Genomic DNA, 27,440 nt, shown 5'->3' with positions numbered 1-27,440 from the left:
ATAATTTAATCTTCTTTCTGAAATATTTCTGTGATTTTTTTTTCATTTTTTTAAACGTTCCGTAAAAAATACGAGAAAAAGTGTGAACTAAAACTTATATCAAAGTATTTGATATTCTTTCAATATTACTTTTATTGGTTTCTAAAATGTTCCGTTCTTTGATTGCAATTTATATTTTTTTATTTAATTTTTTTTTTTTTTGAAAGTTTTTTCGTTCCATCAAACATGAGATGTCAAAGGCAAACTTATAGGAAATTGAACGGGTTTTCAGGTAAAAATATTTCCGAAACTGAAAAATCAAGTCTGTCATTTAGAATTTGCAGAAAACCATCAAAAAATCAAAAATTTGACATTTAGACCACTTAAAAAACAGTTTTGAGCAATTCTCTACGAAATCGGTCTTTTTTCTTCAATTTTAATTTTTGTATTTTTAAATCCGACTGAAACTTTTTTGGTGCCTTCGGTATGCCCAAAGAAGCCATTTTGCATCATTAGTTTGTCCATTTAAATTTCCATACAAATTTGGCAGCTGTCCATACAAAAATGATGTATGAAAATTCAAAAATCTGTATCTTTTGAAGGAATTTTTTGATCGATTTGGTGTCTTCGGCAAAGTTGTAGGTATGGATACGGACTACACTGGAAAAAAATAATACACGGTAAAAAAAATTTGGTGATTTTTATTTAACTTTATCACTAAAACTTGATTTGCAAAAAAACACTATTTTTAGTTTTTTCATTTTTGATATGTTTTAGAGGACATCAAATGCCAACTTTTCAGAAATTTCCAGATTGTGCAAAAATCTTTGACCGAGTTATGAATTTATGAATCAATACTGATTTTTCAAAAATCGAAATATTTCAACTCCATTTTCGATTTAAAATTGAATTTGCAATCAAAAGTACTTTAGTGAAATTTTGATAAAGTGCACCGTTTTCAAGTTAGTAACTTTTTCAAAATAGTCAGTTTTCATTTTTAAAATTAGTGCACAAGTTTGCCCACTTTTGAAAAAAATATTTTTGAAAAGCTGATAAAATTCTCTATATTTTGCTTCTTCGGACTTTGTTGATACGACCTTTAGTTGCTGAGATATTGCAAGGCAAAGGTTTAAAAACAGGAAAATTGTTGTTTTCTAAGTCTCACCCAAACAGCCCACCATTTTTCAATGTCGATATCTCAGCAACTAATGGTCCGATTTTCAATGTTAAAATATGAAACATTTGTGAAATTTTCCGATCTTTTCGAAAAAAATATTTTAAAAATTTTCAAATCAAGACTTACATTTCAAAAAGGCCAAACATTCAATATTACGCCCTTTTAAAATGTTAGTATTGATTTGAAAATTTTGAAAATATTGTTTTCGAAAAGATCGGAAAATTTCACAAATGTTTCATATTTTAACATTGAAAATCGGACCATAAGTTTCTGAGATATCGACATTGAAAAATGGTGGGCTGTTTGGGTGAGACTTAGAAAACAACAATTTTCCTGTTTTTAAACCTTTGCATTGCAATATCTCAGCAACTAAAGGTCGTATCAACAAAGTCCAAAGAAGCAAAATATAGAGAATTTTATCAGCTTTTCAAAAATATTTTTTTCAAAAGTGGGCAAACTTGTGCACTAATTTTAAAAAATGAAAAACTGCGACTATTTTGAAAAAAGTTACATAAAAATGGGTATAACTTGAAAACGGTGCACTTTATCAAAATTTCACTAAAGTACTTTTTGATTGCAAATTGATTTTAAATCGAAAAATGAAGTTGAAAAATTTTTGCGACCAATATTTCGATTTTTTGAAAAAATCAGTATTGATTCATAAATTCATAACTCGGTTAAAGATTTTTTGCCCATTCTGGAAATTTCTGAAAAGTTGGCATTTGATGTCCTCTAAAACATATCAAAAAATGAAAAAAAATTAAAAATAGTGTTTTTTTTGCAAATCAAGTTTTAGTGATAAAAAGTTAAATAAAAAAATCACCAAATTTTTTTTTACCGTGTATTATTTTTTTCCAGTGTAGTCCGTATCCATACCTACAACTTTGCCGAAACGAAACTATTGGCACTACGCCCCCCGGGGCATGGCCTTCCTCTAACGTGGGATTTCTGCTCCAGCGCCTCTGACGAGACAGGAGAAACCGGGACCGACGTTTTACTTCACCATCCGATAGAAGCTCAGTGGATAAGGCGGGAATCGAACCCGCGTCTCATAGCATCATCGGGATCGGCAGCCGAAGCCACCAAATCGATCAAAAAATTCCTTCAAAAGATACAGATTTTTGAATTTTCATACATCATTTTTGTATGGACAGCTGCCAAATTTGTATGGAAAATTATATGGACAAACTAATGATGCAAAATGGCTTCTTAGGGCATACCGAAGGCACCAAAAAAGTTTCAGTCGGATTAAAAAATACAAAAAAATCGAATGACCGAAATCCTAGAGAACTGCTCTTTTAGTAAATGATTTTTGTATTTTTTTAGGAGATACCTACCATCCTCCATTTTTCGTGAGACTTTTTGTAACATTTTAGGCTATTTCCTCAAAAATTTTGATCGAACATAAATTGTGACAACATCTTTAAATTTAACTTTCAAACTGAAAAATTGAAAAATCTCATGGAAGTGGCGTGTATTTTTCTATCAGTGTATTTTTTTTTTTTTTTTTTTTTTTCAGAAAGCCCGTCCAACCCGAGCATGGGTAAATAACAAGAGAAATGCGTAATAATACCTTTCTCTGGTATCAATACCAAATTTTGGTATTCCTGGACCCATTAAAATTTATCTTAAGGATTATGCAAGAGCAAAATGTGCTATCATACCAATTAAAGGTATTGTTTTGATATTGCAAAATTGCAGAATTTGTCAATGGTCGAACACCACATTTTGGTATTCTTTTGGTATTACAGTGTTTTATAAAATTCCTCTGAAACTATGGGAAAATTTTGACCAATTTTGACAAAATAATTTATTTTGCGCTAAAATGATGTCTCAAAGCGAATGCTTGCATTGAAAACTGGAAATTTCAAACTTGATTTCAAACATTTTTGATATACCCCCTAAAGAAATGACTTGACATTGTGGAAAAATTTCTTAGTCAGGATGCCACATTTCGGTATTATTTTGGTATTGAAAGGTTTCATCAAATTCCTCTGAAACTATGGTAATTTTTTTTAATAAATTTTGATGTGATAATTAATTTTGCGCTAAAATGACTTGAAACCCAAAAATGTTAAAGCTGATTTTTTTAAGATTTTTTTTAAACGTTGAAATTTCTCTTAGTTGGGATAACCAAATACTTTGAAAAACGAGTTAATCGACAGATTATAGAATTTTGGTGAATTTCAATCCAGTTTCATTTTAATAACACTTATTTTTCAATCTTTTTTTTTAGAGTCTACAAGAACTTCAAGCACAGGCCGTTCATCAATGACAAATGCGTTCAATGTGGTGAAGAATATCACTAAAAACAACATGGAATCATCAGGTGAGTAGACTTGGCTGTTGAATATGGATCATTTCCGTTTTTTCACTAACTGCAACTGTTGCACTAAAAATGGTATGAAAATACCAAATTTAGGTATTTCTTGTGCAAATACCAGCGACCAAAATGTGCTCTTGGTTGCCCAGTAATAGATGGTAAAATACCATGAAATCATACCAAAATCATGTATTTGGAAGACCACAGGAATACCAAAATCTGATTTTCCAAGGGCGCGGGAATACCTAAAAATAAAACCATGGCAATACCAAGTTTTGGTATTCAAGCAATGTTCAAAAATCCAGAAGACCTCAACTTGGTATTGAAATGGTTTTATTTTGAGGTATTATTTTACCCTTGGAATAACATGGTTTGGTATTGTTGTGCCCTTCCATATACTAGACTTTGGTATGATTTCATGGTATTTTACCATCTATTACTGGGCAACCAAGGGCACATTTTGGTCCCTGTTATTTGCCCAAGTAATACCAAAATTTGGTATTCCTGTGTTATTTACCCCTCGGAAATTTCCTACAAGTTTATCTTCTATCATTTTTGATACGATGCAACGGCTTAGAGTTACAGTAATTTTTAAATTACAAAATACAAAAATATTTAAATTGCCTACGCTATTCTCAAATGTAATTTTGGAGTACAATTGGCTCCATACACACAAAAATGGCTTATATAGCCCTAGGATAACATGCCTAAAAAGTTTCATTGAAATTTCCCAAAATACGTATTTTTTGATTTTCGAGATTTTTTGGTATGTTTTAGGGGACAAAAATCCGCAACTTTTGAGCCATAGAAAAACATGGTCAAAAAACTTACCACCGAGTTATGATTTTTTGAAAAAATAGTGATTTTTGGAAAAAAAATCGAAGTTTCATGCAAAAACAAATTTGACATTATTTTTTAATGCAATATTGAATTTGCAATCGAAAAGTACTCGACAGATTTTTTGATAAAGGGCTCCGTTTTCAAGATATAGCCACAAAAAGTTTGATTTTAGCGAAATATTTGCAGTTTTTCAATTTTTAAAAATGGTGACCATGAGTGACCGTTTCTAAAAATATTTTTTTTGAAAAGTTTTGAAAATTTGCCATAAAATTGTGTTTTCCATATCTCACCAAAACAACCCACCATTTTCGAATGACCATATCTCAGCAAATAATGGTCCGATTTTCTATGATAATGCATGAAATTTTCCGATCTTTTCGAAAAAAATATTTTGAATTTTTTAAATCAAGACTAGCATTTTAAATGGGCGTAATATTCAATGTTTGGCCATTTTAAAATGTTAGTCTATATTTAAAAATTTTCAAAATATTTTTTTTCGAAAAGATTGGAAAATTTCACAAATGTTTCATGTAATTTTTTTTCGTGTACCTATTTTTTTCTCAAAAGTCCTCAACAATACCTAAAACTTTGCCGAAGACACCAAATTGATCAGAAAATTCACTCAAAAGTTACAGCTGTACCATTACCATTTTTGTATGGACAGCAGCCAAAATTGTATGGAGACTTGTATGGATGAACCAATCACACAACATAGTTTATTTGGTCATAGGGAAGGCCCTCACAAAGTTTAAGTCAAATAAAAATTACAAAAAATTAAAATGGTCGAAATCGGCCGATTTTATAGAGAGTTGCTCATTAAGTATCATTTTCAAAAAAAACCGGAACTGTTCCAAAATACAACAAAGGACACCACTCAGCTACAAAAATCCCACATCGTACGAAAACAACCAAGGTCAAGATTTGATCACACGTTAGTATAAATTCAAACCGACCGTCAGCCAGTCAGCCAATTCCGCCCGGCAACATCGTCCAACCTTTTTTAAGAACTCCGAAAACTATCAAATTACCCACACTTTGCAGCACACACCACCGGGCTATTGAAAACCCATTAACCAGAGCTTCCTCCCTTCCTTCAGTTGAACTCGCTAATTCTAGTAATCGAAAAAAAATAACGCTGCGATACTCACTCCTCGGTTTGCGATCTGATTAGTGCCAAAAAGTGGACGGCAAACTCCTCGATCGTACAGGCGGTCTTCTTTTTCGTTGTCTTGTCCCGATCCTGGTCCTGCACACGTCAGATATCGTAGATTTGTTTTGATCGCCACATGGAAGAAGATGAAAAAAAAGAGGAAGAAAAGTACACACATTACTACCGATTTGCAAAACAGAACAAGAAGGAAAAAAAGTTGAATACTCCATGAACAAATATGTGCCGAAACAAGACGGATGATGTCCGATTTGTACGAGGCCGCCAACCAACCCGCGCACGGGTTGTTGTCCCAAATAAGAGCCAACTCATGATCACGTTAGGGTGGCCAGATAAAGGGGAACGTTAGAACTAACAGCTCCTGTTGTGTAATAAAGTTTTTTCGTGCTATTCAAGTATCTGAAATTCTTCAGCATGATGGTTATGCAATCGATCACCCTAATGCCCACCAATACCTACTACCATCATCCTCCAACCACTCTAGCAGACCGCCAGGATCTGCGTACGATTTTTGCGTGCTTGACCGTGACTGGCAAACAGCTGACCTGGGCCATGGCCATCGGATCACAGTGGCGCGGCAGTTGGCCAATGAGACAAATGTGAGGTGGTTAAGTCAGTGACACCTAGAGTACTTTGAGTAGGGTAGACTTCACTGATCGCAATTTTTAAACTTTTTGACAAATTTAGTAAACGTAATTATTTTTTTCTTAGATTATAAACTAAACAAAAAAAATCTGCAAATAACTGTTTTACCCCGCAATCCCCTCTAAATGTTTGCATTTGAAGTGGGGACACACCACCATACATGATTGAGCAGTTTATTTCTCAATGGTACAACTTTAAAGGTCGTTCCAGCGGATCAAATGTGCGAAAATTGTTTGACTACAATACACGCAAGTCAGAGTGGAGATCGGTTTTTGCTTCCGCACAATTCAGTCGAGCTTGGATTGCGATTCTTCTTTTTTTGGGCAATAGTTGGGATTTGTGAGTTGAAGAGTTTGGTTTTTTTACTGCTTCCACCGACTAGCACGCGTCCAAAATTGCTAGTTCCCCATTATGAAGACATCGGAGGACAACTGCTTGTCGAAAATTGGTGGTCTCCCGTCGTTTGTCACGATAGCAATATGACTCAATTAAGCTGTTAGCAAGTTGGCAAAACGATTTTAAAGCTGAAAGGTCGTTAACCGGCCTTTTTTAAATTAAAATAACTAGTTGAGAACGTGGAATCGCAATTTTGAAAATTTCAGGTATAAAGCACTAGTTGTAACAATAATTAAATAACAGCTCTTGTAACAGTGCAGTAGGGTGGTCCAAATCCGGGCTTCCACGGGGCTACCCCCTAAAATGAAGAATTGGCCCATCCCTAGGCTGAATTCCAAATTTAAATCATTCTGACCACGGAAACCCCTCCCTCTGATCGTTGCCTCCCAAATGGCCATATCATTTCTATACAAATTCGGCCTACAAAAATATGTGAAAATTAAAAAAATCATCATCTTTTGAAGGAATATTTTGATCGACTTGAAGTCTTCGGAAAAATAATCCAGATTTTTAAGCGAAGATGGCGTTACAAATGGTGCACGCCCGAAACGTCAAAATCACGCAGTGGTACCAACATTACAAAAAGTGTGCCATGGCATGACAGCCAAACTTTTTTTCCTGATCTTGGTACCACTGCGCAATTTTGACATTTCTGACGTGCACCATTTGTAACGCCATCTTTGCTTAAAAATGTGGATAGGTATAGATGAGGACTACACTGAAAAAAATTTACATGGTTATTTTTGCTGATTTTTAAAATCACTTTTTGTCACTAAAAATTTATAACCAGTAAACACTTTTTGTAAATATTTTATATGATATAGGGGACAAATAATGTCATCTTTTCAGAAAATTCCAAGCAAGGCAAAAAATAATTTACAAATTTATGATTTTTTTTAAAACATAGTGATTCTGATTTTTTTGCCTTTCTTCCCTTACTGAGGAAAGGCTAAAAAACACTCAAAAAATCAAACTATAATTTCTACTAGTAAAGTAAATACTTTAAAAGAAATTGAAAAAATTGGTAAATGCTTGGAAGATTAAAAAAATTGAGTTTTGAAAGAAAATTCTTAAATTATACATTTTTAAAAAAGCTATTGCAAGACCTTTCGAATGCTTCCAAAAGATTAAATTTCTGATAACATAATTAAAAGTTATGAGTACATAAGTGTTAATTATATAAACACTTTTTTGAAGCCGAATCTCAGAAATTATCAGCCGTTTTAAGCCCTAGTTACTGTCGCCCAAGTGTCGCCAGCCGGAGAAGAAAAATGGCGGATCACGACAGTTACATTTTAGGTTTTAAATAGACCATAAAAACCTATCTAGGTAGGTAACTTTTTGAAAAAAAAATATTTTCGGAAGGCTGAGAAAATTTCAAACATTTCACTTTTTTAAAACTTTTTTGATACGGCCATCATTGCTTGCTAAGATATGGCCATGCAGTGATAAATAAACAACAAAAAAACATTTTCTCAATGTAATTTTTTCTCATTTTTTCATCACTGATCTCGGGAACTAATAGTCCGCTTTTTGATGAAAAAAATAATGATTTTTTTGTGAAAATGTCTGTAATTATCAATAATTTTAATATTTTGAAATTTTACAATCAAAATAACTTTTTGGGAGACATTTTATGTTCCCAAGAACACACAAAAAATTAAAAAAAAAATAGAGTTCATATTTTAGTAACAAAAAGTTTGAAAATCAGCAAAAAATAAATCTATCTTTTTTCCAGTGTGGTCCTCGTCCATACTTACTTCCATAGAACTTTGCCGATTATAAATTTCTTTTAGAAGATAAATTTTTTTGAAATTCACGAGCCATTTTAGTATGGACAGCTGATATAATGATATGAACAAACTAATGATAAAAAATGGCTACTTTGGGGATTTTGGAAGGCACCCAAAAATATCATTCATATTGAAAAGCAAAAAAAACGTATGACCTAAATCTCACAGAATTGCTCTGTAACAAAAGGACCGTCCACAAACCACAAACTTTCAAAAAAACGAGTGATGGTTTTTAACTTTTTTGTTGTTAAAGTTATTGGAAAGATTTTATTATTATTATTATTATTACTATTAAAAAAAGTTATTAAAAATTGAAATTACGAGCCATGGTTTCAACATTTTAATGAAAAAAGTGCATTATACACCTGTACAGTTGTTTTGCCATCAATAGTTTCCAAAATATCTAAGTATTATAAAAAATTTATTTTTCTGCGAAAAATAAAATTTTTGCGGTGCTGTACATTGGAATTTTATAAAAATTCAAAACATTTTCAAACAAGCCCTAACATGCTAAATATGATTATCAATGCAGAAAAATGCATTTTAGATTGTTTTCCGTTGATTAGACTTCTAGTTTCATGGAAATTTTGAAGTTTTTTGAAAAAAAAAAATTTGCCCCCTTGATTTTTCAGACCAATTTCAAAGGGGCGGGGGGGGGGTGACATAAACTTTGAAAAATATTTGCAACGGCCTAAATTGTTCAGGAAAGAAATGTTTACCTTTTTATCATTTGTTATCGAAATCTTGTTACTTTGAAGGCAAAATATTATTATTCAAAAAATTACGATTTAATGCACTAAAAAAATGAGTTCGCGTAAACGTGAACAGCGTTCATGCAAACGGGATCCAGGAAGTAAACTGTTCTTTTTCATGGTGCAATGCACTATAAAAGTTGAACAGTTTTTTTCCTGATTCCCGGTGGCATGCACTCTGTTCACGTTTACGCGAACTCACTTTTTTGAGTGTGCAATTTTTTGGATAAACTAATCACGAAAAAAAATATTTTTTTCTTTGTCTTCCTATCGATTGTTCAGTTTTAGTATAACTCTAAGATTACTCTAAAGTGATTTAAAATTTTTGAATGCAAGCTGGCGGCCAAAATGGCAGTTACAAAATATTATAAAAAGCATTTGGTCATTTTTAAGGCAATCAACCATTCAAATTTAGCCGAAGTCCCTTCGCATAATCGAACTTCGGATAATCGAAACTTCGGATAATCGAGGCTGCAGTCGGGACTGTAGCATTTCTTTTTCAAACAGAAGGTGAGAAAAAATTTAAACAAAATTGAAGGAGCCTAATGAACTAAAAATTCAAATTCGTTCTTTTTGCATTAATTTCCAGCACTAACTCCATCCAACTGTGTCCAATCAACAGGCCACTGACACGGTGAGAAAACGAAACTTGCTCCTAACATTGCGTGTTTAACAACGTTGTTCAGCAAAACGGTGCAATAAAAAAAAAGAACGCCGCTCGGCAGAAATATGCTTCGATTAATTATGTCGAACAAACGTTAGCGCGACATCATCAAAAGCTGAAAAACAACAGCAGAAGCATAAAACTATAAAATAACTAAAAACAAAGCGAAAAAAAACGTAACAAACGTTAGTGCGATACAAACAAAGATAACGAAAGAGAGGGGAAATAGACGAACAGAGCGAGAGAGGAAACACGTACGCACTCACACGCGACTCGTAAAAGAGAGGAAAAGCGAAATAAAATTAAATAATAAAACAAAAAAAAACACAATTCAAACTCCTCTCCGAAAGGAAGTCATTAGAGGTCACTGCCAGTTCAAGGTTTTTGCTTTTGTCTCCCCTTTTCCTTTGCTCTTATCCTGTTTGGATTCTCCTTTCTCGGCCCAATCGAAGTAGGCTTTTCGCGATCTTGCACTATTTCGTATTCATCCAAGTTGGCTTCCGAGCCGCGACGATAAGCGAACATCCGTAGTTCGAAGCTCGGGGCCGGTTCCACGGGTTCTGAATACCAATGGCCTGAACTTCCTCCAAGGGTTAGAACAGTGAAATGTCGGTAGTTTGACAGAAATAAATTAAATTTCAAATTTTATTTTACAAGTCTGTCAAACTTACAATTCCAAAATCATAGCTGTCAAACCATCGAAGTATCACTGTCCACTACGATGATGACGATGACGAAGTTGCTCACTCTCACGCACTGGTTCACTCATGATCGCGGTTGATGATCGCACTCGCGATTCTCTCTCCCTCTCTCTCTCTCTCGCGCAAAAATCCCAAACCACGCGGTCGCGAACCAGCGAGAGAGAGTGTTGAGCGAAGCTTGTTGTTTCTTGTTTTGACAAGCGCGCGACGATCGTTTATGGAGTTGCATTCAGGGTCCGTCAGATCGGAACACACGCACACACACTCGTGATCACACGTTTTGTTGTCATGAATGGTTGAGCGTGGAGCAAAAGGGGGAAATGATCACGCGCGATGATCGGTCATTGGAACCTGATGTAAAGTTCAAGTTTGCTGGGTCGTCTCGCGTGGGGCTACCGGCTACATAATGAGCTCTTTAGTGCGACGGGTAATTCTATGTGTTGTGTAGAATTAATGCTTTAGTTTGATTATGATGCAATAGTTTTTCAACTGATTTCAAGTATATTTACTGGAAAGCAAACTTCAAAATAATAATTAAGTTTTCTAAAGAAAAATGAGACAAAAGTATCACAAAATTCTTGGGATTTCATTAAACACATTCCAATTTGAGCTGGGACTTCAAAGTCCAAAGCTCCAGATAGTAGGATAATTATCCGGTATCCGTAGGCATCCAGATATTTTTTTTGAGGATGTATTGATTTGAAAAAGGTAAAATTTCCATCAATATTTTTACGTAGATTTGTATTGAATAAAAAATTATTTTCGATTAAAAAGTTGTTTACATTTACTTCCTACTCAGATAATAGTAATGATGGTGATCAAGATTTCCTACAAAAATGTCTGAGAAACATTGAAGATTGATCTTTTTGTTCCTGAGATACAACGCCTTTTTCATAAAGAAAGAATAAGGGTCACACAATATTTAAATGTCTCAATCTCAAAAACATATAGTCGGATTTTCAATGTCCAAAAATGAATTAGACGTTGAATTTGATAAAAAAAAATCAAGAACAGCATTTTAGAAGGGTTTAAATTTAATATAAGAAGTAAATTTTAAGAAATCGTCTGACTTTTTGAAAAAAAAAATGTTTCCAGACATGGTCATGACTTCTACATATAAAAAAGTCGCGTATTTAACAAAAAAAAAAAAAACAATCTTTAAGTGGCTATAAGGCCGATGCAAATATTTTTTCAAGTTTATGTCTCTCGAATCCGGACACAAAGTCGTGAGGGGGGAGGGGGGATTGAAATTTCAAGTTCTAATTAACATTAGAATGAAAATTGTGTTTAAAAATGCATTTCACACCTGCTCTATTCATTTGCAATAATTAGTTTTCAAAAAATCTAAGCACAGTCCAGACTCGATTATCCCAAGCATCGATTATTTGAAGGTTTGTATGGGACTTCGGATAATCGAATCATGAGCAAAATCATTTTTTTCGTGTTTTTTTTTTATTTTCTTACTTTTAACAACAAATTCAAGTTTTGCGACACCATTTAAGTTACATTTAAATTGTTGGTTGCCTATTAAATTAAAAACTACATTTTTTACGATATTTAACAATTCTAAATCACTTTAGTCATACTGAAGCTAATCGAGTATGGACTGCATTGTCGACATTTTTTTTCTGCAAAAAAAAAATTTTTCACGTGTCACAAAAATTTAATATATGGTTTAACGATCCCAAACAGGCTAAATATTAATATAATAAATATTAAAAAATAATTGCTGGTGTATCTTGTTACATTACATGGAAAAATATCCGGATATATTAGTAAATTTCGGTTAGTATTCGATTTTGCGTGGTTCAAAAATTTGAACCCTTGTGGATTCCACTCTAAAAAAATATTTCATTTAAGAGTCACGACTACGATTTCAAAAAGGCCAAATAATAATTGTTCAGCAAAAAAAACGATAAGAAAATTCCATTTCTAGTTAAATATTTTCGTATATTTTTATTGTACTTCCCCAAGATTTGTAACTTGCTAAAGAATCCAATCATGAATTAATCTATGGAAAAATCATTCAAATTTAAATAGACAAAATAATATATTTTTTTCGCGCTTTTACGATCATCCCACCACAACAACGTTCTTTCATTGCAATTTTTGGAGAGATTGAGAGACTCAGCGGTGTGAGCGCATAGTCGAGGAAAAATGGGAGGAATGATAGAGAGAGAATTGTGCAGACTGCAGAGATAATCAAATGATAGCCTTTTCATCACTCATTTGCAACACTAGTTGTAGAATTATGGTTTTGAAAATTATAAGAAATGAGGCAGAATGCGATTTTTAAAATTATTCCCAATAACCCCCTAATTTTTCTTGAATTGATCCGATGCCAAAAATACGATTCAAGCCGTTTTTTAATGTTAATCAAAATAACCTAATTATTGTAATCAAAAATGTTATAAACACTACCTGAGTGGATGAATCGGACCACGTTCTGGACTAACAATCAAGAGATGGCCGGTTTGAATCCCGCGGCGAAGGCAATTGCAATTTTTCATCATAATTGCAGAGCTGTTGCCTAGGTCGCAAAATCTCCAGAAGCTAGTGTCGCTGGACAAAAATCCTCACTCCGAAGCCTCGGTTTAAATATCAATGCACTTGGTTCATTAAAAGTAACCTTACTTGAAATAACTTGGAACAAAACGCAATTAAAATCACCAAGGCCGTTCCGAAAATAACGCCACGGCTGCTTCGCAAAAGGTCGCTTCCAAATTTATCTCCAATCAATCGCACCCATCCGTCGGCATAAATAACCGTCAAAATAACAGCGAGGACAGAGCGCAGTGGCCTTTATTTCGGGGGGACAATTTCTGTTCCCCGCGTCGGTCGTAATTCGACGGATTTGCTTCGCGGATTTTCCAAAACGAGAAAAACGGCACGCCCGCGTATGTCAACGGACGATTTTCCGGCTTTACCGGGTTGTTTTTCTGGTGATTCGTTTTTTTTTTTTTTCGAGGAAAATTCCCCCCCCCCCCCCCCCTCTCGAAAGACATCCACAGCCTGAAAGTGAAAAATAAGCAAAATGGATGGTCCCGTGGCCGGAATCCAATCGACCGAATCCAGGCCAAAGTTGTGTTTCCTTTTTGCACCAGAGTAGGAAAACCAGTGCTGCCAGCCTTCGACTGATGGCTGTTCTTCTTGTTTACCCCTTTTCTAGGACGACCATATTGAAGGGGAGGGGGGGGGGTCGAAATGACACTTACTGGGCAGGAAATTTGAACGCACCGAGTACAGATCATTTGGGGGTGGTCTATCGAGGGGTTATTCATATTTGATGTATTTTAGATCTTTTTTCATTTGATTTATAATCTTGTTTAAATTACACAGTTCAACAAAAAATCAAATGTTTCTTGTCTCTGAGACGAGAATATGTGTTCCTAGTAGATTTTTGCCTGCTGAATCCGAAACCGGGTCCAGAATTGCTCCAAATGGTCCCAATTTTGAGATACACCCGTTTGAAATGTTAGTTTAGGCCAAAATTAGCTACTTTGTCGACTATTTTACAAAAGAACTATTGAATAAACAAATAAACCAAAACATGTATCTTAAAGTTCACGTTCTCCCCTTTCTGAAACACCCCTGGTTTTTAAAATTTGATTGTTTCTACGCATATTTATAGCCATTTGAAAATAAGAATTTGACTTGCATGCAAGTTGGAAAAACTTGAATGAGAACCAACTGAAAATATAATTTTAAAATGGCTATAAATATGCGTAGAAACAATAAAATTTTAAAACCAGGTGTTTCAGAAAGGGGAAAACGTGAACTTTAAGATACATGTATTGGTTTATTTGTTTATTCAATAGTTCTTTGTAAAATAGTCGACAAAGTAGCTAATTTTGGCCTAAACTAACATTTCAAACGAGTGTATCTCAAAATTGGGACCATTTGGAGCAATTCTGGACCCGGATTCGAATTCAGCAGGCAAAATTCTACTAGGAACACATATACTCGTCTCAGAGACAAAATCTTGTTGGACTGTGTTATAAATGTTGTAAAATGAAAAAAAATACATCGAAACTTAACACGCTGTTCAGTAAACAAGCATCTTTATGAATGACCCCTTTTTAGTACGAATTCAGATGAGGCGCTAACACGCAGGGAAAAAAGCGAATAAAAAAGCTACGCACTTTTTCCACCAGAAGACCACGGGGCGAGTCAATCGATGAGTGAGAAGGGGGAAAAGCCTGCAAATCCTTCTTCGTTAGCAAAATAAATAAGGATTGAAGGGAAATGGAAATTGATTTTCCAAAGGATTTGGCACTTTATATCAGTGCCCGCGCGCGGTCTGTTTTGATGGGTTGATCCAAAAACAAACAGAACCAGAAAAATGCAACATAAAGGTTTGAAATGAAATTACATTGGAATTTAGGGGGAACAATACTGCATAAGAAATGGATGCCGTAACCAAAATCTTTATGAAAATTAGAATTTTAAGCAGAAACAAATCTTGTTTCATCAAAATGAGCCCCCTCGATTAAGCCACTTTGAGTCACATGACGAGCAAACCTGCTCCACCAGGATCGATCAACACTAAAGACTTGTTTTGAACGGTTTGTTGTCCTGTGCTCACCGACGTCGAGTCACGCGGAGGCAGTGGCGTCACACAGCCATGATCATAACTTTGGATGGCTCACATGACTCGCGTGACGTTTCGTTCTTAGGAGATGATCAATTTGAGATTGAAGTTTGAAACTTAAGAATTTTGGAATAGAAATTCAAGAATCAAAGTAGCTTCGATTCCTTTATTTCAAACATTTGTTTGCCCATCGGAGAACGTCAAATCAATCCTTCAAAATTCGTCGCAAATTGCCCCTTGTTTAGAATCACAGTGCTTCAAATTCCAAAACCAACCCCCGCCAGCAATGTCCACAACGAAAACCAACACCAGCGGAACGTCCTCGTCCAGCTCGTCCGTGCTGCGAGCCCTCAGTCTCCACGGGTACCAGATGGGTCCCAAGATCGGCAAGGGTTCCTTTTCGTGCGTCCGGCTAGCCAAGTGGGTGAGCAAGAACAAAAACGTCCGCACACTGGCCTGCAAGGTGATTGACGTTCGCAAAGGCACCGAGGAGTTTATCAAGAAGTTTTTCCCCCGCGAGCTGAGCGTCCTGATGAAGATCCGCCATCCGAACATCGTCAAAGTGCACAGCATCCTCAAGCGCGAACGGATGGTGTTCATCTTTATGGATTACGCCGAGGGAGGTGACCTGCTCAAGTTCATCAACCAGAACGGGTCCGTCCCGGAAGGGCAGGCCAAACAGTGGTTCGCCCAGCTGGTCAGCGCCTTGCGATATCTCCACTCGAACGACATCGCCCACCGGGACTTGAAGTGTGAAAACATCCTCCTGTCGAAGGCCAACGCGATCCAGCTGGCGGACTTTGGATTCGCTCGAATCTGTGGCGAAGAAACTGGACTGTTCTCGGAAACGTACTGCGGATCGGCGGCCTATGCCGCACCGGAAGTCATCCTGGGCAAGCCGTACAACCCGATGATCGCGGACATTTGGTCGCTGGGGATCATCCTGTTTATCATGCTGAACGCGGTGATGCCGTTCGACGATCGCAACTTGAAGAAACTAGTCGAGGATCATCGTACGCGGAACTTTGCCTTCGAAGAGCAGGCCGGTAAGTTGCTCAGCATGGAAGCTCAACGGACGGTTTATGAGCTGTTGAATCCGGAACCGGAGCGACGGATATCACTGGACCAGCTGGTGGAACTGCGATGGATCGACGCCAATTCGGCCAAAGAGAAACGGCGCACGCTGGGGGAGCTGTGTGGCAGGAAGGCGAGCGGGTCAGGAACCGGAAAGGCTGGATGTCGATGTTGAGCAACTTTTATTTTGTAAAGCAGAAGTGTAAGAATAAATTTTGAAAATTTTCTCAATCATTTGCCCAAGTCGCATGTATGCAAATCCACAAAAGATAAATGCAGGGCCAATGACACACATTAATTAAAGCAACATGCAGCGCCTCAACCAGTTCAGTCTGACAATTTTTTGCACCAACGAATGCAAAAAGCCTCGCCGCGTCTGTCAGCATTAGCATTAATCACACAACGTCTGGTTGTCGTTGTGGACGCAAACGTCTCACCGTTTTGCGTTAGTTTATCCATTTTATATAGAAACCATTCCAGACTTCTTTGTTTAAGTTTGTTTTGTTTTTGCCTTCCTCACCTCAATGAGGAAAGGCTTTAAAATCACTCGAAAAATAAACTTCTTTATTTAACCTCGTAGACCCACCTTCACGTATACCTATCGACTCAGAATCAAATTCTGAACAAATGTCTGTGCGTGTGTCTGGATGTGAGACCGTGCACCGAAAAATATGCGCTCGATTATCTCCGGACTGGCTGAACCGATTTGGACCGTTTTGGTCTCATTCGATCCGTCTTGGGGTCCCACAAGACCCTAGTTAATATTATGAAGACCTTTCCAACGCGTTAAAAAGATTGAAGATCTGACAAACCCATCAAAAGTTATGAGCACTTAAGTGTTATTTATAGACTTTTTTGAAGCCGGATCTCAAATATTTTGATGAAAAAGTTGTCCGGATCTATCATGTGACCCATCGTTGGATAGGTAATCAAAAGACCTTTCCAACAAGCGCGAAAGATTGAAGATCTGAAAAATACTGCCTCCAAATCGGAGTCTGTGATCAGCAGAGAAGCGAGTCAGACGTGCGTCCCTCACAAACCAAAAAAGTGCTAAAAAGTACAAAAAATGCCTCACGGCAAGAAAAAGAGGCGGTCCTCACCAGCAGGATCGGTAGATTTGAAGAAGCTAAAGATTGCCGAAGCGCTACCTGCAAAGCCAGGCAGTTTGAGCAAGGACGCTCAAAAATTGTCTGGAAACCAGTTCGCTACCCTCCCTGTGGACGTGAGCGAGAAGGAAGAATTTGAACGACGGGAAAAGTTGCCACCCATTTTTGTGAAAACATCGTCATCGGACTCGGTGCGAAAGTGGCTGACCGGGTTTATCAAATCTGGTGCTTTACGAGCTTCCATTCGCTTGTGTGCTGATGGACTCAAAATTCTGCTACCTACCAGAAAGGATTACAACTACGTTCGGGATTTCCTGAACAACACAAAGATTGAATACTACAGCCATGACGATCCAGGTAAACGCCCCATGAAACAGGTCCTCCGAGGCCTGTACGACATGGATGTGAGTGTGCTGAAAGAAGAGCTCAAAACTCTTAAGTTGAACGTGATCGAAGTCTTCAAGATGACGAGACACAACAAGGACATCAAGTATCGTGATCAACTGTACCTGGTTCATCTCGAGAAAGGATCGACAACGCCGTCTGAGCTGAAAGCAGTTCGGGCAATTTTCAACATCATCGTGTCTTGGGAACGTTATCGTCCAGTGCACCGTGACGTGACACAGTGTTCGAACTGTTTGCAGTTTGGGCATGGTGGAAGGAACTGTTTCATCAAGAGTCGTTGTGCAACCTGCGGAGGTGAGCACAAAACTCAAGCTTGCGAAACAATCAACGAGAACATTGAAGCCAAATGCTTCAATTGCGGCGGCGACCATTCGACCAAGAATCATAGCTGCCCAAAACGAGCTGAGTTTGTAAAAATTCGGCAGCAAGCGACGACGAGGCACCAACCAAATCGTCGCAAAACACCACCAGCATACACGGACGTGGATTTTCCTGCTTTGGCGTCGCCTGGAGCGGGATCTGTTCGAGTGGTTCGAAATCTGCAGCCATTGCCGTTGAATCAGCGGCAAAAAGTTGCAGAGAATACAACACCTCCTGGCTTCAGTCAGCAACCGAGGGAAAACCAACCAGCATCAATGGATGAAGGCAGTAGTGACCTGTTTTCACCACAAGAACTTCTGAACATTTTCATCGAGATGACAACAACACTGCGTGGTTGCAAAACTCGTGCGGAACAAGTAAGAACGCTTGGAGGATTTATCTTAAAATACAGTTCGTAGTTTACTCGTTCTAATGATTTTGAATATTTCAATGAATTTGCTTTTTTAGTTTTAAGTTAGGATTAGTTGTTAAAGTGATTTTTTTTTCTTTTTTACCCAAATGTATTCGATTCAATGCAAAAATGTAAAACAATTTGAAGTAAATAAATGAATATGAACAGTTAATAAGAAAACGAAAAATATAACAAAGATGAAGAGCACGTAGCCATACCACTTAGAATGTAAATGAAATGTAATGATTATGAGAAAGTTCAATAAAGACATATTTAATTTAAAAAAAACTGCCTCCAAATTGCCTGTTCCATAATTGTGGGGTGTTATTGTGCCTCCCACAATTGTGGAACACCTGAATTTAACTGATATTTTTACAAAAAAGGTTATCAGACCATTTATAAAACATAACCAAGCTTGAGTTTCGTTGATTTGAGTGCGTGAAGGAATTATTTTGTAAAAAATATGTACTCATGTTTTTTTCATTTCAAGGGTCAAAATTTTCCTTAAAAAACTTGATATTAAAGTTAAAACTTGCAGTTGTTCGATACAGCATTCGAAAAATCGCAAAAAAGCTTTCAAATTAAGGAAAAAGCGAATCATTAAGTTCAATTATCGATTTGCTATGATTTTTTGAACATTGGCCGATCTGTAAACTGTTCCGAATATGAGGGATGACTGTACTTCTTTGATGTTTGATTATTGAGTAGATCCATTGCCACATTTTTACGTTCTTTCAGGTTTCTATACAAATTCAATGGGTTACTATCAAATTATCGAATGACAATATTCTTATCTTATTATGAAAACAATGCTCATTTTAAATCAAAATTTCATAATGAATAGCTAAATCTCCAAAATCCACATTTTTGGGTGGGTTCATGTCAGGGTTGCCAGATTGCCAGATAAATCTGGGATTGCCAGGTTTTTAAATGTATGATTTTGACAGATTTCTCATTTTCTGCCAATTTTGAGTTGATCAAAATTACCAATTTTAATGGAAAATATATATTTATTTAAATAACATTGTAATTTTAACCTTTTTATGGCCGAAAATAAATTCAACCAACTGAATACCAAGAAATTCATTATTAACTCAAATCCTTCCTCTTTTTCAATTCCATTCATAATCCTATATTTTTCGTCTGCAAGTTTTTTTTTCAATTTTTACCAGGCAACCTAGAAGGGTGCTGTGTCCTATCCCTCGCCTAGACCAGACCAAATTCATGATATAGCTATCAAACCAAATCTGTCAGACCAAATAGTAAAAAGTAAACAATCTTGGTCTTGGACGTACACACTAAAAAATAATTAATATTACACTTAACTGAATTTCTAATCCGATGTAAAAATCATAGATGTACTTCAGAAAATAACGTAAAATTATGTTTGATTTGATACAGATTCCCAAATCCCTGCTTGAATCATGAAACAAATCATTATATCAAATATCGTGTAAATTTAATTTATGTTTGACTTGATTCTGCGTCAAATTTGATGCACATGGTTGGAGCGTGTTTTTAGATGTAATTTTAATGGCCTATCTACAATCACTTAGCTTAGAAAATTTCACTTAGCTTAGGAATTTGAATCAATGGAAATGAATCTGAGTTTCTACAATGGAAAAGTAATCAAATTAGAAACTGACGTTTGGTTTGGAAAATTTCAAAATCTACGGTAAGTTGACGTTTCCATATCAAAGGTAAACAAACAACTGCATAGCAACGTATATCAGCTCAGCAAGTTTGCTAAGTTGATTGTGGATGACGAACGTAAGTTGCAGTCTTTCCTAAGTAACTACTTTAATTAGATGTTCTAAGCTAAGTGATTGTAGATAGGCCATAAGTCTCAGCTGACTGAATTTTAAGTTAATTTGAGTGCTTTCTCTTGACAGTGCAAACCAAACGTCAGCCATCTTTGTGTTGTGCAAATCAGCGGAGGTCGAGTTTTTTTACCGTCATCTGGAAACCGGAAAATGCATCAAAAATCTAGGGAGTTTCCTTTCAAATGATTAAGGTAAGTTCAATTAACCATCAGCTGCGACAGAGGACAATATGTTTGCAAAAAGAAAACAAATGTCTGCTTTTTTCACAGTTGTTCGTGACGACCGGAGCAGAACCAGAAGTCGATCGCAGCAATCAAATTGGCCACCGCCTGCAATGGAGTGGCCTGTCCGGGGCCAGACCGTTAAACGCCTGAATCGGAAAAACAAGCCGACCACAACGCTTGCAGATTTTAAGTGTTTGAATTTCTACAAATTCTCCCGAAAATCGTGATTCGCAGGACTGAACATGAACCGGTGATTTTAGTGCTGTTTAGTGTCAACAAGAATGTTTGGGTTAAGTAAAAAGAGTGTTCTGCTAGTTCTTTTGTTAGGTGAGGAAAACAGTGTTCTGAGATACAAGTTCAGGCCAAGAACATTGACCAGGAAAATATGATAAAATGTATTGTGTTTTAGTGAAAGTTTTTGATGAATAAACGCACAGATAGCTGTGTTTGCAGTATGAAAAATATTTGTATTTTAATCCAATAAGAATTCCAATTGGAACTGAACAGCGACGACCAGTTACGAATTACATCAATGTAATTTTCAAAAGACGTAAAATTACATTGCTGCTGTCCAATTTTTGGAATCGTGTAATTTTCAAATCTAACGTAATATTATGTTTTATTAGACGCTCCAGTTATGTGCATCTATTTGACAGAATATTACACGTTTTTTTCGAAGTGTGTAGGTAGACACAAATCATAAAATGACAATTTGAAAAATAATTTTCTTTTTTCTATTCAGCAACTGGTTTTGGGCTGCAAAATTTAATGTACGCCAGAAAATGTTTAAAAAGTGCGACGTCCTGTACACCGACAGGTAAATAAGCAGTTAAAAGTCTTATTCGTCCAGTTTAATTTATGATCGCGTTTTCGATTTACACCTAAACAATCTTGAAACTATTTATGCGGATTTGTGTCATTCTCTTGCGGCAACCCTGGGCATGAGCAGCAACCAAATGACAATTTTTAGTTAGAAATTTGGGAGCGATAGATTATGTCTACGATTGGCGCAAAGCGATTAAAATTTGTATGGAAATTACTATGGGAAAACTCTATTTCTTAAATTCTTAACTGTACAAAATTAACTTTTTGTTATTTTATGAAACTAACATCGTAAAAGTATAGTCTAAGATATCCTTAACAACGCTCTCGAAGAAAGGCATTTCGAAATACTCGATAAAAAATCAGACTTTTTGCCAGCACTGCCAAGTCAAGCAGAAACATTCGAAACTATAACTCATGAGAGGAGGTGCAACTTTACTAAATAATGTCTTCTGAACATTTTTTCATAACGATTTTACGTAAGCTTCATCAAAATATAAGAACAATCATGTTTGTTTTGTATTTCCTGTTGGCAAAAAATGTGAGTTTCACTGATTATTGCAATACATTACTTTTGAAAACTCTGTGTCTTTTTTTTACGCTACTTTCTTCGGGAGAGTTGTTCAGGACATCCAGGGTTACACTTCTACGGTGTTAGTTTCATAAAATAATATAACATGAATTTTGTAAATTCAAAAATGTGAAAATGCTAGTTTTCCCATGGCGATTCCCATCCAAATTTTATTCGCTTTGCGCCAATCGTGGGTTTATCCAATCGCTCCCAAATTTTAGGAGGTTCTTAAGACCCTTAAAGGGAGTCAAAAAATGCGTTGCTGATAAGATTTTCCCAATTTAAATTTTATCAAATCAGCAGAATCTCAAGAAATGAGTTTTATAGGTTTATTTTTTCATTTATTTTTTGTTCAATTTTAATGCAATTTTTAGTGCCGAATATTATCCCGTATCTATCTCTTTTAAATGATTTTAAATGGGTCAAATCGCTCTGTGAGCATTCGGGTCCAATTATGGTACATTCTAGAGTAGTAAAGCTACCAGTAAACCAAATTTTCAATTTTTGCTTTTTGATTGTTTTTTAATACCCCTGACTCAAGGCGGTTTCAAAAACACCCAAAAAGAAAAAAAAACTGTAAATTTGGTTTATATGACCTTTTCAAAAAAAAACTCCGGATTTGTTCTCCATGAACACGCTCTAATCGACTGAATTACCTTTTAGTGAATTCCCGGTCAATAAATAAAAATGTAAATTTTGAGTATAAATGGTATGAAATTATTTATCCTAAGCTACATGCACACGCACGTTCATATATGGGGGTAGCAAACATTAGGGGGTGCGAATAGTAGATTCCATAGCAAATATATTAGATGTATAATTGTGTTAATTGGCAAGGAAATTAATTGAAATTCAATTATGTCGATTGAACTGTGTTCATATAGCCCAAGTGTTTACTGATATTAACTTAAAAATTGTCGAGTTGTGTTTTTATAACATCACAGAAGATCACCACTTTGTCCTTCTAGATCTGAAAGTTACAAAAAAAAAACCGCAATACATCACGCGGTGTCTGACCCTCAACATTCTTGGTATCTAAGAAAGCTACCCTTTTACAAGAAGGAACACAAGAGGGAAAAAGCTCTGGAGACAGATCTGCCAGCTTTTCCCTCAAGTTTTTTTTTCATCCTTCCTTCAACCATCCGACCGCCGTCTGCCAGACCTGACTGATGGCGGGTTCGTCCTTGCCCGGAGATGGAAGCCCGTCAACTAATTAGTACCAATCGATTTAGTTTCACGTACCGCGCGCCGTCCTTTATGGTCTTTTGCACCCCAGAAACACTCAGAAATCGAGGGCGAAAAAAGCGCACCCATCGCAGACAGATTAAGAGCAGCATCAGAAAGCAAAAAAAACACGACTGGCAATGTCTCAGACTTCGGACGGCTAAGCCGCGCCGCGCAGATCTCTTTTGTGTCTGGGCCCAGACTTCCCACCAGACTTTGGGGGCCTTCTGGGGAAGCAATTATGTGCATTTCTGCGAATTGTGAAATTGGATACATGTGCTAAAATGTTTCTGATGTGGGACCCCGAAAAACCTTAGACGTTGGCGACGACGACGCCACGAGGTTTGGCGGGGGGCTCTGAAATTGACATCACAAGACGATGATCAACGCCGCCGGCCGGCCGGCCTGGGAGCAAATCGAAGAGGAAGAAAAAACCGTCTGCCACGCCGCAGATTTTTTTTAACGGTTTGCATTTGGAGCAGATTATCACTCTATTTGGCGCTGACCCCCCGGAGGAAATGACACGTTTGACGAGGGGTTTGCGATCAAAGTGATTCATGGGTGGCATGATTGATTTTCTAATTGATTGGGACACCACCCGGGAGTCGGGCTTTACTGTGTTAAGTGGATAAAAGGGTTTAAAAACCCTGAGCAAAATCAACTCTCCCAATACATTGAATTTCAAAACATTTCAACAGGACAGAAATTATTAATTGAAATTCTCGATTAATACGATAATTTATGGTCCGGTATGTTTTATGACCGTCTGAAAACCGACCAACAACATATAAATTTAAAAAAATATTTTGCCCCAAATGTTTTACAACGCCCAACAAAATGATTCACACCTTGTTACATTCCCCCTCGGGGGGAGGGACCCAGTCAAAAGACAAGTTTCCACCTGAGGAATACGAGAGAGATGTGGCAGCTGCTTCTTTTTTTTGTGCCCGCAACTTGAACGACCACTTCAGCCCAGGAAAGAACCGATTCCGAGCTGAATTCTCAGCCAGCCACAGGTCGTAAAGCATGGTTCGATGCCCTTGCCGAGTGCGACCACCATCATTGACTCATTGCTGCTGCTGCCAACGGGCTTTGGTTCCAACTCGTGGATCAGGCCGGCGCGTAGTTCCTCTCTGACGGTCAAGAACTTTATGTAGATTTGCGTTCGAGAGGACGATGCGTTGCTGCTCGTTACGTTTGATGTCTCGGTGCAAGGGGTGTCCAAAGATGAAATGCTGTCAAAGACTTTTTTTGTTTTATGAATCACTGGCCTTAATAACACCGACCAAGAAAATTCCTGCGTAGACTCAACTCAAGAGGAAGCATAAAGTTTGGGGTCCCCAAAATCACGTGCCCTTTGAAATTTTCAAAAATAATTTGTGTGGGCCGAATGGTTTTTCTCCAACGATTGTATGGAGAATTAGTGCTGTTCGGTTCTCTTACATATTGCATGCATTTTTTGCGAACCGCCCTAGTTCGCCATTCGACCCAGACTCACGAAAAATTAAGGATGGAGCAACTCACCTAAAAAATACAAAAATCAAACATCAAAATTTTCAAATCAGACGAGCTTTCCAGTAAAAATATTTTCGAGACTGAAAAAATCAAGTCTGTCATATTGAAATTGGCAAAAACCATCAAAAAACCTATTTTTCCAACATTTTTATTTTTAAAACCGCTGTAACTTCACAAGGATTGAGCTTAGGACAATGGTCAATATGGAGACTTTTATGTAAAATTATCTGGGAAAACGATTCCCACTGTCGATTTTTTAAAAAATTTGACGTTTAGAGAACTTTAAAAAAAAACAGTTTCAGTAAATGATTTTTGTTTTTTTAGGTGAGTTGCTCCATCCTACATTTTTCGTGAGTCTTTTTGTAACATCTTAGGCTATTTTCACAAACATTTTGAACGAAAATAAATCGTGGGCTCACCTTCAAATTTGACTTTTAAACGTAAAAATCAAAAAATCTCATAAAAGTGGAGTGTTTTTTTCTTTCAGTGTATTTGTTTCGAAAAGCCCGTCAAATTTCCAACAAGTTTGTCTTTGATCACTTTTTGATAAGATGCAACGGCTTCGAGATTCATCAATATTTAAATTACGAAATACAAAAATATTTAAAACACTTACGCCTTTCTCAAATGTCATTATCGAGTGTAACTGGCTCCATATACGGGTAACTCTCCGCCAACTCACACAACAGTTGCCCCGACCCCTCTTCGATTTGCGTGAAACTTTGTCCTAAGGGGTAACCCTGATCACGAATCCGAGCTCCGTTTTTTGATATCTCGTGACGGAGGGGCGGTATGACCCCTTCCATTTTTGAACATGCGAAAAAAGAGAAGTTTTTCAATAATTTGCAGCCTAAAACGGTGATGACATAGAAATTTGGTGTCAAAGGGACTTTTATGTAAAATTAGACGCCAGATTTGATGGTGAACTCATAATTCCGAAAAAACGTATTTTTCATCGAAAAAAACACTAAAAATGTTTTAAAAATTCTCCCATTTTCCGTTACTCGACTGTAAAATTTTTTGGAACATGTCATTTTATGGGAAATTTAATGTACTTTTCGAATCTACATTGACTCAGAAGAGTCATTTTTTCATTTAGAACAAAACTTTTCATTTTGAAATTTCGTGTTTTTTCTAACTTTGCAGGGTTATTTTTTAGAGTGTAACAATGTTCTACAAAGTTGTAGAACAATTACAAAAATTTTAATATATAGACATAACGGGTTTGCTTATAAACATCACGAGTTATCGCGATTTTACGAAAAAAAAGTTTTGAAAAAGCTGGTCGTCATCGATCATGGCCGTTCATGGTCACCCGCGACAGACACGGACGACAAAACAAAGAGAAACGCAAAAAGTTACTTTTTCAAAACTTTTTTTCGTAAAATCGCGATAACTCGTGATGTTTATAAGCAAACCCCTTATGTCTATATATTAAATTTTTTGTTATTGTCTGTTCTACAACTTTGCAGAACATTGTTACACTCTTAAAAATAACCCTGCAAAGTTAGAAAAAACACGAAATTTTAAAATGAAAACTTTTGTTCTAAATGAAAAAATGACCCTTCTGGGTAAATAAAGATTCGAAAAGTTCATTAAATTTCCCATAAAATGACATGTTCCAAAAATTTTTACAGTCGAGTAACGGAAAATGGGAGAATTTTTAAAACTTTTTCAGTGTTTTTTTCGATGAAAAATACGTTTTTTCAAAATTCAGAGTACGTCATCAAATCGGGCGTCTAATTTTACATAAAAGTCCCTTTGACACCAAATTTCTATGTCATCACCGTTTCAGGCTGCAAATTATTGAAAAACATTTCTTTTTTCACATGTTCAAAAATGGAAGGGATCGTACCGACCCTCCGTCACGAGATATCAATAAACAGACCTTCCCGATTTCGTGTTAGTTGGTAGAGAATTACCCATACACAAAAATGGTTTATATAAGCGTAGGATAACATGTCTACAAAGTTTCATTAAAATCGGAGAGGGTCGAGAAAAAAGTACCTAAAAAATTCCTGTTTTGGGCTAAAATTGCTCTTTATTCAAAAATATATATAACGTCCAAATCAGTACTCAGTTAAACCTCAAAATTATCAGTATAATAATAGAATAAAAATTAAAGAATGCAGAAGCATACAAAACATATTGTATAACCTTCCCGGGCAGACGGTAATAACAAATTTCATATCATTTCAATAACAAATATATTTTATCAGTGTTAAGTGTTATGGATTCTTCTTGAAAAGTCCATTTTTGTATAAGAGTTGAATAACGGTTATCATAACAAAATTTGTTATTGGTCTGATTTTGATTGAAAGCCAAAACAACTTGGGAATAACATTTTTTGTTATGGAAGAATAACACCAACTGTTATTGGCATGATTGGATTAGTTGTTAAAATAACAAAAAAATGATAACAAAGATTTGTTCGAAGAATAACCAAAAATATTATAAGTCTGTTATTACTATAACCATCCAATAACAAAAAAAATCATAACGACGAATAACAAATCTTGTTATAAATAACAAAAAATGTTATTGGCCTAGTATTTTCAAATATCAAAAAAATGTTATTCCAAAGTTATTACCGTCTGCTCGGGTTTGAACATATCAAAGCTGCTCATGGTTAAACGAATTCATAAACAAAAAACTCACAGAAATTTTTAAAAATAACATTTAAAAATAAAAAAAAGCTACGAAACTTCTCTCAGAAAAAACCATTAATAAAAAAATTTGATTCTTCATAAAATTTTCAAGAATTGCTCATGCATGAAACAATGTTGAAATGAAACTAATTTCTTTAAATAAAAAAGGCTGCTCAATTTTTGAAAATATGATAAAAACTCAACAGCAACAAAAATCACATGACCTC

General features: G+C 36.1%; 2 protein-coding genes across 2 annotated transcripts in view; one reads left to right on the top strand and one right to left on the bottom strand.

Moving 5' to 3' along the window:
- The window catches only part of LOC6050451 (protein disks lost), a 190,842-nt gene that overhangs the window by 157,721 nt on the left and 5,681 nt on the right, over positions 1-27,440 (bottom strand). The window contains exon 2 of the mRNA XM_038250137.1: positions 5,468-5,565. Within this exon, the coding sequence (XP_038106065.1) occupies positions 5,468-5,565 (98 nt within the window). The remainder of the gene's footprint in view (positions 1-5,467; positions 5,566-27,440) is intronic.
- Positions 15,228-16,297, top strand: LOC6050967 (testis-specific serine/threonine-protein kinase 3). Its single transcript, XM_001867441.2, has one exon. The coding sequence runs from the start codon at positions 15,316-15,318 to the stop codon at positions 16,276-16,278; it is 963 nt and encodes a 320-aa protein (XP_001867476.2). The 5' UTR covers positions 15,228-15,315; the 3' UTR covers positions 16,279-16,297.

This window comes from Culex quinquefasciatus, chromosome 2 (genome assembly GCF_015732765.1).
Source record: "Culex quinquefasciatus strain JHB chromosome 2, VPISU_Cqui_1.0_pri_paternal, whole genome shotgun sequence".
Lineage (NCBI taxonomy): Eukaryota > Metazoa > Arthropoda > Insecta > Diptera > Culicidae > Culex > Culex quinquefasciatus.
This window is presented reverse-complemented; position numbering and strand designations above follow the sequence as displayed.